Here is a 13,353-nt window from a genome sequence, read left to right on the forward strand (position 1 = left end):
AAGAGCCTGAGGAAAAGAAGGTCCAGCAACAGGCCCAAAAGGGGATCCAGCTCAAGGGGGAGACCCCAAGATCTGACACCATTACTGAAGCTATGGGACATTCACAAAAAGGGACCTAATATGACTGCCCTCCAAAAGACCCAACAAGCAACTGAAAGAGTCAGATGTATTTTTTTGCACCCAATCAATGAACAGAAGCTGCTGACACCTCTAGTTGAATTAGGGAAAAGCTGGAGGAAGCTGAGGAGGGCGACTCTGTAGGAGGACCAGCAGTCTCAATTAAACCTGAACACCCCCCACCCCCCCCCAGATCTCTCAGACACTGAATCACCAACCAGGCACCATACACCAGCTGAGATGAGGCCCCCAACACATATACAGCAAAGAACTCTCGGGTCTTGGTTCAGTCAGAGAAGATGTACCTAACCCTCAAGGGACTGGAGGCCCCAGGAAGTTTAGAAGTCTGGTGAGGTGGGGACATCCTTAGGTGGGGGGAGATATGGGATGTAGATGAACCAGGAGGGAAATAAAACCTGGAGTGTAAGACTAAATAAATTTTTTTAAAAGTGGCAAAAAAAATTAGCTAATAACACAAAATTACTCATAACCCTTAAATTCTTAAGATGCCCTTGAAATAATTTCATAATCAAAATCAAGTATGAATAATTAGCTATGCATATCTTCTTATATTTATAATATAAATATATATCCCCTGGTCTACTTAACTACCATGTACAAAAAAAACAGGGAAAGAACAAACTTCTTAGGCAGCCTGAAGTCAGCCTAGCCTTCTGAAGACTTCTGCAGGTATTCTCCCACAGGCTGCAGAACGGGAATGATCGAAATACTCTGCATCTGGACTGTTCAGCACAGTAGCCACTCAGCAGCTCTGAATAGTAAGCACTCAACAGAAGTTGAATTTTTTATTTTTAATAAACTTTTTTAAGTTTAATAATTATATGATGCTAATGGGTATTATACTGAACAATTCAGATGCAGAAATATAAAAAAATGTTTCTACTTAACTTTTGGGAAGAAAATGTTCATATAAACAAAAAGAAAATGATGCAAATTAAGAATCTTTTAACTTATAATTATTTAGATTATTAAGATGGTAATACTTTATATAAACAATTAAAATGTCATGTGTATATATGTAAAAATTTCAGAAAAATAATTACTTTCAGAACTGCCCCCATTTTTAATCATTTAAGATTTAAATTAAAGAGTAAAAAAAACATTAAGAATGACTTTCAAATCTATAAATATAATTCTTACACTTATCACTGGCTTGCACGTCTCAAAAATGTTTGATTTTGAAAATATAGAAATGACATGAGCTATGTGATGAAGTGAAATTTATTCACCAACCATAAGGATTATTTCTCTGCTCTATATTTAACCATCAATAAGTCTAATCAAACTATCTAAGACGTGTACATTCTAGGGCTGGAGAGATGGCTCAGGAGTTAAGAGCACTTGGGGTTCTTGCAGAGAACCTGGGTTCAGTTTCCAACACACACATGGCGGCTCCAAACAGCCTGCAGCTCTAGCACCGGAGCTCTGGGACGCTCTTCTGACCTCCCTGGGCAGTGCATGCATGTGGTATTCCAACATACATGCAGAAAAACACTCACACACAAAAATAAGTTAATCTTAATAAATAAAATCAAAGTACATTTTAAACAAAAGAACATTATACATGGCATATCATCAATTAAATATTTATTAGTATATACCTTTAAATGACCAAGATCCAAGAGAAGTAGATTTGATGTAGGGCTAAAATTTCCATATTGTGGGACAATGACATATGAAGCCTTTACATTAATTCTGAGATCAAGAACTTTCTGTGTTTCAATAATATACAGCAAACCTGTAAAAGGATTAAATCTTTGCAATGAATACTTTTCACAACTTCCTTTATAAAAATTCAACAAACATGAATTGATAATGCAATTTAAAAATACACAAAGCGAGTACTGATTTCAAAGTGCCCTAGAAAAAGCCACATGTGGCAGCGGCACATACCTTTAGGTTGGGGAGACTGAGGAAAGCTGATCTCTGTGAGTTTGTGGCCAGGCTAATCTACAACTATCCAAGTTAAATTCTCAACTATCCAAGGCTATACAGTGAGAATTGTACTGATAAATTTCAAAGTGATATTTAAGTGGTTTACTCTTCAAAAATAAAAAATACAAATGAACAAAACATACCCTAGAGTAAAGAAGAGTGTAAATTTACATCTTTTGCTGGTCAACACACACACAACTAATTAAATAAAAAACATAATTGAAGCACCAGCCCCAAATAATAAATGGAGCCTGAGGGAGGGTTTTAAAACTTATTTTATTTTTACTTATGTTTATATGTCTGTGTGAATCTATGCCTCCAGATCCCCATGGAGGCGAGAGAGAGAGAGAGAGAGAGAGAGAGAGAGAGAGAGAGAGAGAGAGAGAGAGACCGTTGGATGGATATCCTATAACTAGAGTTGAAAGTAGTTCTGGGGCCAGAATTCAAGTCCTCTAGAAGATTATCCAGTGCTCTGAACCTCTGAGCCACAAGGATGGGGACACACATAGCATGTGTACCGAACAGATTAGAGGACAATTTCTGCTGCTAGTCCTCAGACAACTTCCACTTTTGAGACAGGGTCTCTAACAAGACCCAGTATGCTATTCTAATTTCCAGGGGGACATCTTTCTTCCCCACTTCATCTCACTATTGCTGTGACTACAGGGGTCCATGACCACAGCTGGCTTTTTCTATGAGTGCTGTCTTTGTGAGCTAGATACCTTTCTCCCTTGGGATCTAGAGATCCCAACACAAGTCCTCGTGAGTGTGAAGCAAGTGTTTTATCAACTGATCCACATCTACATCCAAAAAAAAAAAAAAAGTGTTTTAAAACCAGAGAGTTAATTCAGATAAAATAAAGAAAATTTTTTTTCATTAATTCATCTTCAACAAAAATCACATGGAAACCAGAAAAGGCGACAAACCCAACTCTCTTATTACTGAAATACTTCATCCACTTAGGCCATCATCTTCTGACTAATTCATTCCTACATAAGAAATTAGCATACAAAGATTAAAACAGAGACTGAAGGAACACCCATTCAGAGCCTGCCCCACAGGTGGCCCATACATATACAGCCACCCAATTAGACAAGATGGATGAAGCAAAGAAGTGCAGACCGACAGGAGCCGGATGTAGATCGCTCCTGAGAGACACAGCCAGAATACAGCAAATACAGAGGCGAATGCCAGCAGCAAACCACTGAACTGAGAATAGGTCCCCCGTTGAAGGAATCAGAGAAAGAACTGGAAGAGCTTGAAGGTGCTCGAGACCCCAAAAGTACAACAATGTCAAGCAACCAGAGCTTTCAGGGACTAAGCCACTACCTAAAGACTATACATGGACTGACCCTGGACTCTGTCCCCATAGGTAGCAATGAATATCCTAGTAAGAGCACCAGTGGAAGGGGAAGCCCTGGGTCCTGCTAAGACTGAACCCCCAGTGAACTAGACTATGCGGGGAGGGTGGCAATGGGGGGAGGTTTGGGAGGGGAACACCCATAAGGAAGGGGAGGGGGGAGGGTGATGTTTGTCCGGAAACCGGGAAAGGGAATAACACTTGAAATGTATATAAGAAATACTCAAGTTAATAAAAAAAAAAAAAGAAATTAGCATACTAATTTAATCTAATTTTTTTCTAAGTTGCTATAGTAAAACACAGAGATCAAAGGCAACTTGAGGAAAGAATTTATTTCATATCAAAGTATATCATGAAAAAAAGTGAGGGTAGACACCAAAGCAAAGGTCATGGAAGATACATAATTACTGCCTTGCTCCTCATGGCTAGCTCAGTTGTCTTTAACACTCAGGACCACCTGCACAGGGGTGGCACCATCCACAATGAGCTGGGCCTTCCCACACATATCATCAACCCAGAAAATACCGCATAGACTTGGCTCTAGGCCAATCTTATGGACACATTTTCCCCAATCAAGATTCCTTCTTGCTAGATAAGTCTCTAGTAAGTGTCAAGTTAACACAAAATTAGTCAGCACAACCAGAATTTCATTACAACCTCAACTGCAATAAAAGTAAAATACTGAAAAGAGTGTTTATTTATCATGTAAGACCTGTTATTCAGCAAATCTTCCAAAGAAATAATTTAATGTTTTGTAACACCAAGTTAATTTATCATTAGGAAGGTTTAAAGTAGAAAATGCATAAATGAAGGAATCGCAGAATATTTAACTTTTAAGACAAAATACTTATTAAGAATGTTTGAATTTAGTCAGGACCTTTAATAAATATGTTATATATACAATAACAGAGAAAAGTAAAGCTTTAAAAACAGATACCCAGTATCAAAAATAATAATGATTAGTTTAATATGTATGTGAAAGAAAAAGAATTAAGTTGGTAATTTTCTAGATGTGATGGTGAATCTCTATAATTCCAGAATTTGGGAGACTGACTGAGAATAAAAGATACTTTTAGGTTAGCCTATGCTACAAGGTATGACTTTGTCTCAAAATGATGATGATGATGATAAATACTTCAAAATAAATGCTTGTATATAAAATATATACTTGTATATGTATAGAATAAGTAGTCTATATTGGGGGAAGTTTTTCCTGAAAATATAAAGAAATATAAAAACTGTCATTTTAAAAAAATTCTAAAGGTTTTTTTTTTCTAGGTGCTTAATAAAGAAGGAACAAAAGTGTCTTAGCATTTCCAATAATATATATAAAGCAGACTGGAATAACAAGTTCTTAAAATGGTGACAGATGGTGAACTAAGGCCAGGGTTAAATGCAGACTGATAGATCAATAAATTCTGACAATCATCCAATAAATTTGGGACATAATAGAAGAACTGACTCAAAACAGTCACATTTCCCCCAATCATTTTCCAGCTTAGAATATTCCCAGGTTGACCACTACCTCACAGACCCTTTAGCTGGTGGACCTGACCAAACTCTACAAGGTCTTCATGTCACTTCAGGATGATATTCTCTAGTCCTGCTTCTGGCAGTAAACCAGGCTAACCCACAGTCTCAATGGGTGTGTCAAAGATTTCTATCCGAGCTAGGCTTCAAATTCACCCACTTGCTTGCTTTTTGGAGGTGAATCTGAGGATGTTAATTTTTTTTCTGTAGCACTGAAGAGAGAACAAAGACTCCACTCCATAGGAGGAAGGTTATCACTTCCTGGGTCAGTGTATTCTCTCAGCAACAGTGAGGCTTTTAGGCCAGGCATGGCAGGAGGACCAAAGCACCCTAGGTCCATTACCCATCTTCTGAACCTCCTCAGGTCATTTTGGATAAAATACTCTTAATGAGACATTGTCCCAAAAACACCTCTCCCATACATGAGGACAGATTTTCAAAAAATTCTGCCAATGTAAAACCACAAAGTCATTTCGTAAGTAACATCTGCGGCCTTCTCCAATAAGAACTGGAGTCAGTCTTTTGGAGGATGGACTATCCTAGTGAACAAAATCTCAGTAGTAACATTCTTTCTAAGTACTCTTCCTGCGACTTTCAAAGTTATTTTTTGGATGAATGAGTCAATCCTCATTCTATTTAATAATTCATTATACAAATAGAATTTTTTCCAATTACTGTTTAGTTTCTGTTTACTGAATGGAGTCTTAAGTATAGAATTATAAAGTTGATCAAAACTAAGGATTACATCAGCCGTACCTAACATGGAATCTGGCAGGTGACTTCCACTTTCTTTCCTGTCCTCAGCTAAACTTTCTCCAGGCTCCTCGTCAGTCCACAGCAGACTGCTTACACAGGCCTTTCTACTCCCTCCCATTCCCTGAGGACTCCTCTAAGCCTTGCTGTGGATCCAGCTTTCCTCTCTTCCTCCCAACTCTGTGTCAGCCACCCATACTCAGAAATGGTCTCAGCCAGACATTCACAGTGGCCACATCTGGCAGACTCACATAAGAGAATTACACTATCCTTCCTGTCACACTACTCTCACTCTCAGCCAATTATCAACCTTCTTACAAGTACCCTCCTCCATTCTCTGGAGACTCTACCTCTTGGTTCAAACCCAGGGTCCACCTAGTGCCTTCATCCCTGTCTCAACAGATAATCTGTGCCTTAATGCAACCTATTTACCGAATCCCCTCTTCCCACCACGCTTCCAGTTCTCTGGGAACCCTAGCTCAAGGTATGAACAACTTCCACTAGTTCTTTCCTGAGGCCCCCTCAGGCTTTTCTACTAGCAGACCTCTATTCCTGTCTACCACCCATCAACCTGAGGAAGCATCCTCTCTCACCTCTACCAGGCAACACACAACCATCATACATTCGTAGGATCCAGAGAGGGCAGCAGAGAGCAAGGAATGGAACACCTACCCAATGAAGACAAAAGCAGATGTCGACACCATTAATCACCTATGCCAGCACAACCCCAGATTCCCAAGACAGTTGTACAAACCACAGCAATGGCCAAGACATGTCTCCATCAGAATCTAGTAACCCCACCACTGCAGACCCTGAGAAACGGAGTGTAACTGAAGAATAAGACACAGAATTGAAAATAACAACCATAGATATGTTTGAGGATGTTAAAGAGGATATGGATAAATCCCTTAACAAAGTCTATGCAAGCACAAACTGTGGAATGAAATAGCAAAATCAAATTCAAGACATGGTGGTATAAATAGAATTACTAATAAAAACCCAGACTGAGATGAAACATTTAGGAGGTCAAACAAAAAAACCTTAGAGGCAAGCATCAACAACAGAGCACAAGACATGGAAGTCAGGTAGAAGACAAGGTTAAAAAAAAATGGATACATTGGTCAAAAAAATTTTTTTAATCTAAAAAATTCCAGGAACAAAAATCCAGAGCACTATGAAAGACCAAATGTACAAATAATAAGAATAAAGAAAGAGAAGAAACCTAGCTTTTAACAAAACATAGAAAATTTTCCTAATCTAAAAAAGGAAGTGCTAATCAAAATGCAAGAAGCATATAGAACACCAGACAGACATGACCAAAAGTAATTCTCCAGAACATGCAATAATCAAAACATTTAACATAAAGAACAAAGATAGAATATTAAAACTTCAAGGGAAAAAGACCAAGTAAAATATGAAGGCAGACCCATTAGAATAAGACAAAGTAAAGCTACACAAAGTGCCCAGACCACTGTATCCAGCAAAAATTCAGTCACAGCAAATGCAGAAAGAAAAATATTCCATGATTTAAAAAAAGCAGTACCTTTATTCAAACCAAGCTCTAAAGAAGGCACTAGAATTCAAACTTCAACCAGAGGAGGATATTACCCTCCACCAAGAAAACAATAATGATCTCAGACCAGAAAATGAAAAGAGAAGAAAATTTCATGAAGTCATTGTTTTTGATAGCTGAGTAGTATTCCATTGTGTAGATGTACCACAATTTCTGTATCCATTCCTCTGTTCAAGGACATCTGGGTTCTTTCCAGCTTCCGGCTATTATACATAAGGCTGCTATGAACATAGTGGAGCACGTGTCTTTGTTATATGTTGGGACATCTTTTGGGTATATGCCCAAGAGAGGTATAGCTGGGTCCTCAGGTAGTTCAATATCCAATTTTCTGAGGAACCTCCAACTGCTTTCCAGAGTGGCTGTAACAATCTGCAATCCTACCACAATGGAGGAGTGTTCCTCTTTCTCCACATCCTCCCAGCCAGCATCTGCTGTCGCAGGAGTTTTTGATCTTAGCCATTCTGACTGGTGTGAGGTGGAATCTCAGGGTTGTTTTGATTTGCATTTCCCTTATGACTAAAGATGTTGAACATTTCTTTAGATGCTTCTCAGCCATTCGATATTCCTCAGCTGTAAATTCTTTGTTTAGCTCTGAACCCCATTTTTAATAGGGTTATTTTTCTCCCTGCAGTCTAACTTCATGAGCAAATGGATGGAACTAGAAAATATCATCCTGAGTGAGGTAACCCAATCACAGAAAAACACACATGGTATGCACTCATTGATAAGTGGATAGTCCAAATGCTCGAATTACCCAAGATGCACAGACCCATGAAACTCAAGAAGGATGACCAAAATGCAGATGCTTCACTTCTTCTTTAAAGGGGGAACAAGAATATCCATTGAAAGGGATAGGGAGGCAAAGTTTAGAACAGAGGCAGAAGGAACACCATTCAGAGCCTGCCCCACATGTGGCCTATACATATACAGCCACCAAACTAGATAAGATGGATGAAACTAAGAAGTGCAGGCTGACAGGAACTGGATGTAGATCTCTCCTGAGAGACACAGCCAGAATATGGTAAATACATAGGTGAATGCCAGCAACAAACCACTGAATTAAGAACGGGACCCCCGCTGTAGGAATCAGAGAAAGGACTGAAAGAGCTGAAGGGGCTTCAGACCCCATATGGACAATGCCAACCAAGCAGAGTTTCCAGGGACTAAGCCACTACCAAAGACTATACATGGACTGACCCTGGGCTCCAAATTCATAGGTAGCAATGAATAGCCTAGTAGGGGCACCAGTGGAAGGGGAAGCCCTTGGTCCTGCCAAGGCTGGACCCCCAGTGAATGGGATTGTTGAGGGGAGGGCAGTAATGGATGGACGATGGGGAGGAGAACACCCATAGAGAAGGGGAGGGGGAGGGTTAGGGGCATGTTGGCCTGGAAACTGGGAAAGGGAATAGCATTTGAAATGTAAATAAGAAATACCCAATTTAATAAAGATGGGGGGGAAAAAGAAAAGAAAAGAAAATCCACACCACCAAAACAAAATAATGTAAACCAACGGACACTGTTCATTGATAACTCTCAACATCAATGGTTCAGTTCCCCAGTAAAAAGATACAGACTAACAAAACCGGGAGAGAAAACACAATCCATCTTTCTACTGAATCCAAGAAACACATCTTAACATCAAGGATAGGTGTTACTTCATGGTAAGAGGATGAAAGAGGATGGTTCAAGTGAATGAACCAAAGAAGTAAGCACATGTAGACATTTTTTAAATAGACTTTAAGAGTTAATTCATCAAGAGATACAAAAGGACCAAAGAAAGAATCCACCAATAGAATATTGCAATTCTAAATATTTATGCACCAAACACAAAGGCGTTCAAGTTCATAAAAGAAACACTAGAGCTAAAGTCAAAAATTGATCCCACACACTGAGAGTGAATGACATCAATACTTGACGCTAATCAAAAGTCAGACCATCCAGACAAAAATCTAAACAGAGAAATGCTGAAGTTAAATAATATAACACAACATTTCACAAATCCAAAAGAGAATCTAACTTCTTCTCAGCAGATCACAGAATTTTGTCAAAATTGACCAAATACTTGGACACTAAGCAAATCTCAACAGATACAAGAAAACTGACCACTAAAGCTAGATAGCAACAACAGAAAACTTACAAATTCATGTAAACTGAACAATTCACTACTGAATAGAAAATGGGTCAAGACAAATTAAAAATTGCTTAAATTGTATAAAATTAAAAGAACATACCTAAATCTATGAGATACAATGAAGGTGGTTCTATGTGGCAAGTTCACAGCATTAAGTATCTATATAAAAAAACTGGAGACATCTTATACTAGTATTTACCAGCATACCTGAAAGCTCTAGAACAAAAAGAACTAACATCCTAAAGAAACATACAGCAAGAAATAATCAAGCTCAGGACTGAAATTCATAAAAATAGAAACACAAATTAATAGACGAATCAATAAAACCATCTTTTGAGAAAATGAGTACTGATAAACCCTTAGTCAAATTAGCTAAAGGATGAAAGAGAATCTCCAAATTATCAAAACTAGAAATGAAAAGGGGGACATCTCAACAAAGAAAACCCAGAGAATCATCAGGACACACTTTAAAAATATGTACCCCTCCAAATTGGAATACTTAAAAATAAATGGATAAACTTCTCCATATATATGTGACTACCAAATTTTTTCAAGATCAGATATAGTCAAATTAATCAGACTTATAACCCTCAGCGATACAGAAACAGTAATTAGAAGCCTCCTAACCGAAAAAGGGGAGGGGGTGGGGGTGGAGGGAAGGACCAGATGAATGCAGCATAGGATTCTACCAGATTTTTTTTTTAATCTGCAATATTTTAAGAATTCTTTTATATTAAAAGAATTTGCAATATTCTTCAAATTATGTAAAAGAGAAACAGAAGAAACATTGCCTAATTCTTTTATTCGCCAACAATTACCCTGAAGGCCCAAAGAAAGAAGATTATGAATTTCCTTTTGAATGTAGGTGCAAATTTTCTCACTAAAATACTTGTAAATCAAATCCAAAAACACATAAAAAAGATCATCAACATGATCAAAAGGCTCCAACCCAGAGATGCAAGGTTGGTTCAACATATGTAAATCAATAAATGTAATCTACCACATAAACAGAATGACTTACAAAAACTAAAGTCATCTCATTTGATACAGAAAAAGCATTACAAATTAAACCAAAAGTTCTCAAAAATGTAACACAAATTACTGAGCACACTTAAAAGAAATGTTCAATATTCTTAGACATTAAAAATGCCAATCAAAACTACTTTGAGATTTCATCTTACATAAATTAAAATGGCCAAGATTGATAAACAACTGACAGCTCAAGGTGGCAAGGATGTGGAGGAAGGGAAACACTCATCCATTTCTGGAGGAAGTACAAACTTAGTCACATGGAAACCAGTGTGGTGGGTTCTCAGCAAGCTGAGAATAGATCCACCTACAAAGCATATACCCAACTCAGCCTTAATTAGAGTTTACTGCTATGAACAGAAACCATGAGCAAGGCAACTCTTATAAGGACAACATTTAATTGGGGCTGGCTTTCAGGTTCAGAGGTTCAGCCTACTATCATCAAGGCAGGAACATGGCAGTATCCAGGCAGACATAGTGCAGGTGGAGCTGAGAATTTTACATCTTCATCTGAAAGCTGCTAGGAGAAGAATGGCTTCCAGGAAGCTAGGATGAGGTCTTAAAGCCCACACCTACAGTGACACACTTCCACCAACAAGGCCATACCTCCATATAGTGTCATTCTCTGAGCCAAGCATATTCAAACCACCACAGTCTCTATATCTTACTACAGAATCATTTGAACAAACATGTTCACAGCTGCTCTATTCATAACAGCAAGAAATTGGAAACAGTCTAGACGTACATCAACAGATAAAAGGAATGTTATTTGGCTATTATAAAAGCAAAACAAAAACAAAAAAAATAGCCTGAAATTTAAAAAAATGCAAGTAAATGGAGCTAGAAAAGAAATCATTCTGAGGTAACCCAGATCCCAAAGTCAAATATGATATGTATTCTCTTTTCTGTAGATGCTAGCTTTTAAGTACCCAAAATGTGTACTATTATGTGAATAACTAGAGTTAGGTACAGAACAAGGAACTAGGGAGAAGGGAAGGCTCTCTCAAACAGATACAAACAGGATGCATAGTCAGAGAGAAACCGAGTAGACTGGAGTGGGAAGATGAAATGAAGTGGGGTTTTGAGAAAAAAAGGGAATGTGGGTGGGACAGCTAACACTCAGTGCCATCTGAGAGGTTATATAGAAGTCCTTTGCAGTAGAATGTTCTTTAAATGTAAACATATATGAAAGAAATCTAAACAGAGTCACAAAATAATGTGGGGAAACAAGGTGCCAACTAGACCTCTCTTGCAATCAAGCGAAACCTCCAGGGCCAGGAATACGTTACATCTAATTGAACTGTTGGTCAAAGGGGTCCAAGGAAACCCCTAAACAACAGAGGCTACTGTCAATGCTATGTCTGTAGAGAGAATCTCTTATAAGCAACACCTGTCAATTTAAAAACAAACAAAAAAGAAACTCTTTATCCAATTTGATGAGGCAGAAAATATGAGATGGGACAGCAGCAGTAAGAGAGGATTCTGGGAAATAGTGACAGGTGTGGGAGATTTGGGTGGAATGCTGAGGAGACAGCCAGCCAGCAAGTGGCTGACCTGAGGATAGAATAAAGACTCACCCCAGACTTGGACACATGAAGCTGAAGAGTGGTAACTAAACATGGACGACATAGAATAGCTTGAATGGGTTAAATAAGTTATGAGCTACTAGGGGACCGAGCCAAAGCTTGTGGCCCAGGCATTTATTGATAATTAGTCTCAGAGTTGTCATTCTGGGATCTGGGGCTAGAAAGGAAAAAACTTTAGTCCTTAAATATTACTCTCCACAAACTAATGGTAAAGACCCATTTCCAAGGACAACACTTCTTTCCATATATCACTGAAGACCGAGAAGTTGAGCTGATTGGTACCTAATTAGAGCCCTCGTCCCAGCTGATTAGTGTTCATAATACTGGAAGGTACTCTGCACACTACTGGAGAAAGTAAATGAACCAACCCTCACTACAAACCCTCCAGTCTACAAGGGTGACCTATTTGTAGAAGATGCTGGCACAATAGTAGCACAAACATTGTGGAAGTAATCAACCATTATCTGATTGGATCTAAAGCCCAATCTAAGAACCCTGTGCCTGATAGTGCTCCAGTGGCCAAGAATCTGAGAGTAGGTAGGCCATGGACCCAGAGGAAAACCAACACTACTGTTCTGTTCAAGTAATGTAGCAGTAAAATTACTAACAACATTCTCTATACCCATAACTCAGTGTTTCACTCAGCCATCATTCGAGAAGCTTCCTCTTGCAGCAGATGGGAACTAATACAGAGTCCCACAGCTGGATAATAAACAGAGAATGAGAGCTTCATCAAATCCTTACCCTCTGGGCTCAGGGAACTATGCTGAAGAGGAGACTCAGAGCCAGAAGGGAGGGAGGATGCTATGGAAACAGTATCTTCTAGACACAACAGGATTGACACACAAGAACTCAGAGACTATTGCAGCATGTATCAGGCCTGCACGAATCCAAAGAAGACAGGGTCCCAACACTGACATGGGGAGGAAGACACAGGCTCCCATTCCTAAGAAGCTATCACCAATTAACTACGGCTAACAAATGATAATTAGTTTCTCCAAGGGAGTCTCAGTGAGTAGATAAGCCACACTTAAAGGCAGGCCCCACATAAGTGAGCACATGACCAAAGTAAAAGGAACACAAACATATCTTTGGAGTTGTTTGTTTGTTTGTTCTCATATTGCTTCACTGGGCATTTTTTTAAATTTTACTGGTCTTTCCACAGTATATTATGATTTCCAATTTTCTATTTTTATGGGGTTTTATTTGTGTGTGTATATCTCTACTGCTGTGTGATCCTAGTTTTTGTTTCTTTTTGTTAGTTTGTTCACTTTGTTTCATTCTTGTTTGTCTTAGTTACTTGCCTATTTTTTTCCTT

At 38.6% G+C, this 13,353-nt stretch overlaps 1 protein-coding gene across 6 annotated transcripts in view; it reads right to left on the minus strand.

The window, feature by feature from the left end:
• The window catches only part of Vps13a (vacuolar protein sorting 13 homolog A), a 226,717-nt gene that overhangs the window by 147,017 nt on the left and 66,347 nt on the right, over positions 1-13,353 (minus strand). For 5 of the 6 annotated variants that reach the window (NM_001100975.2, XM_039079911.2, XM_039079914.2 and 2 more), the window contains exon 20: positions 1,740-1,876. The exons of the other annotated variant lie outside the window; for it this stretch is intronic. In NM_001100975.2, the coding sequence (NP_001094445.2) occupies positions 1,740-1,876 (137 nt within the window). The remainder of the gene's footprint in view (positions 1-1,739; positions 1,877-13,353) is intronic. 6 annotated transcript variants of the gene reach the window in all.

This window comes from Rattus norvegicus, chromosome 1 (genome assembly GCF_036323735.1).
Source record: "Rattus norvegicus strain BN/NHsdMcwi chromosome 1, GRCr8, whole genome shotgun sequence".
NCBI classification, from domain to species: domain Eukaryota; kingdom Metazoa; phylum Chordata; class Mammalia; order Rodentia; family Muridae; genus Rattus; species Rattus norvegicus.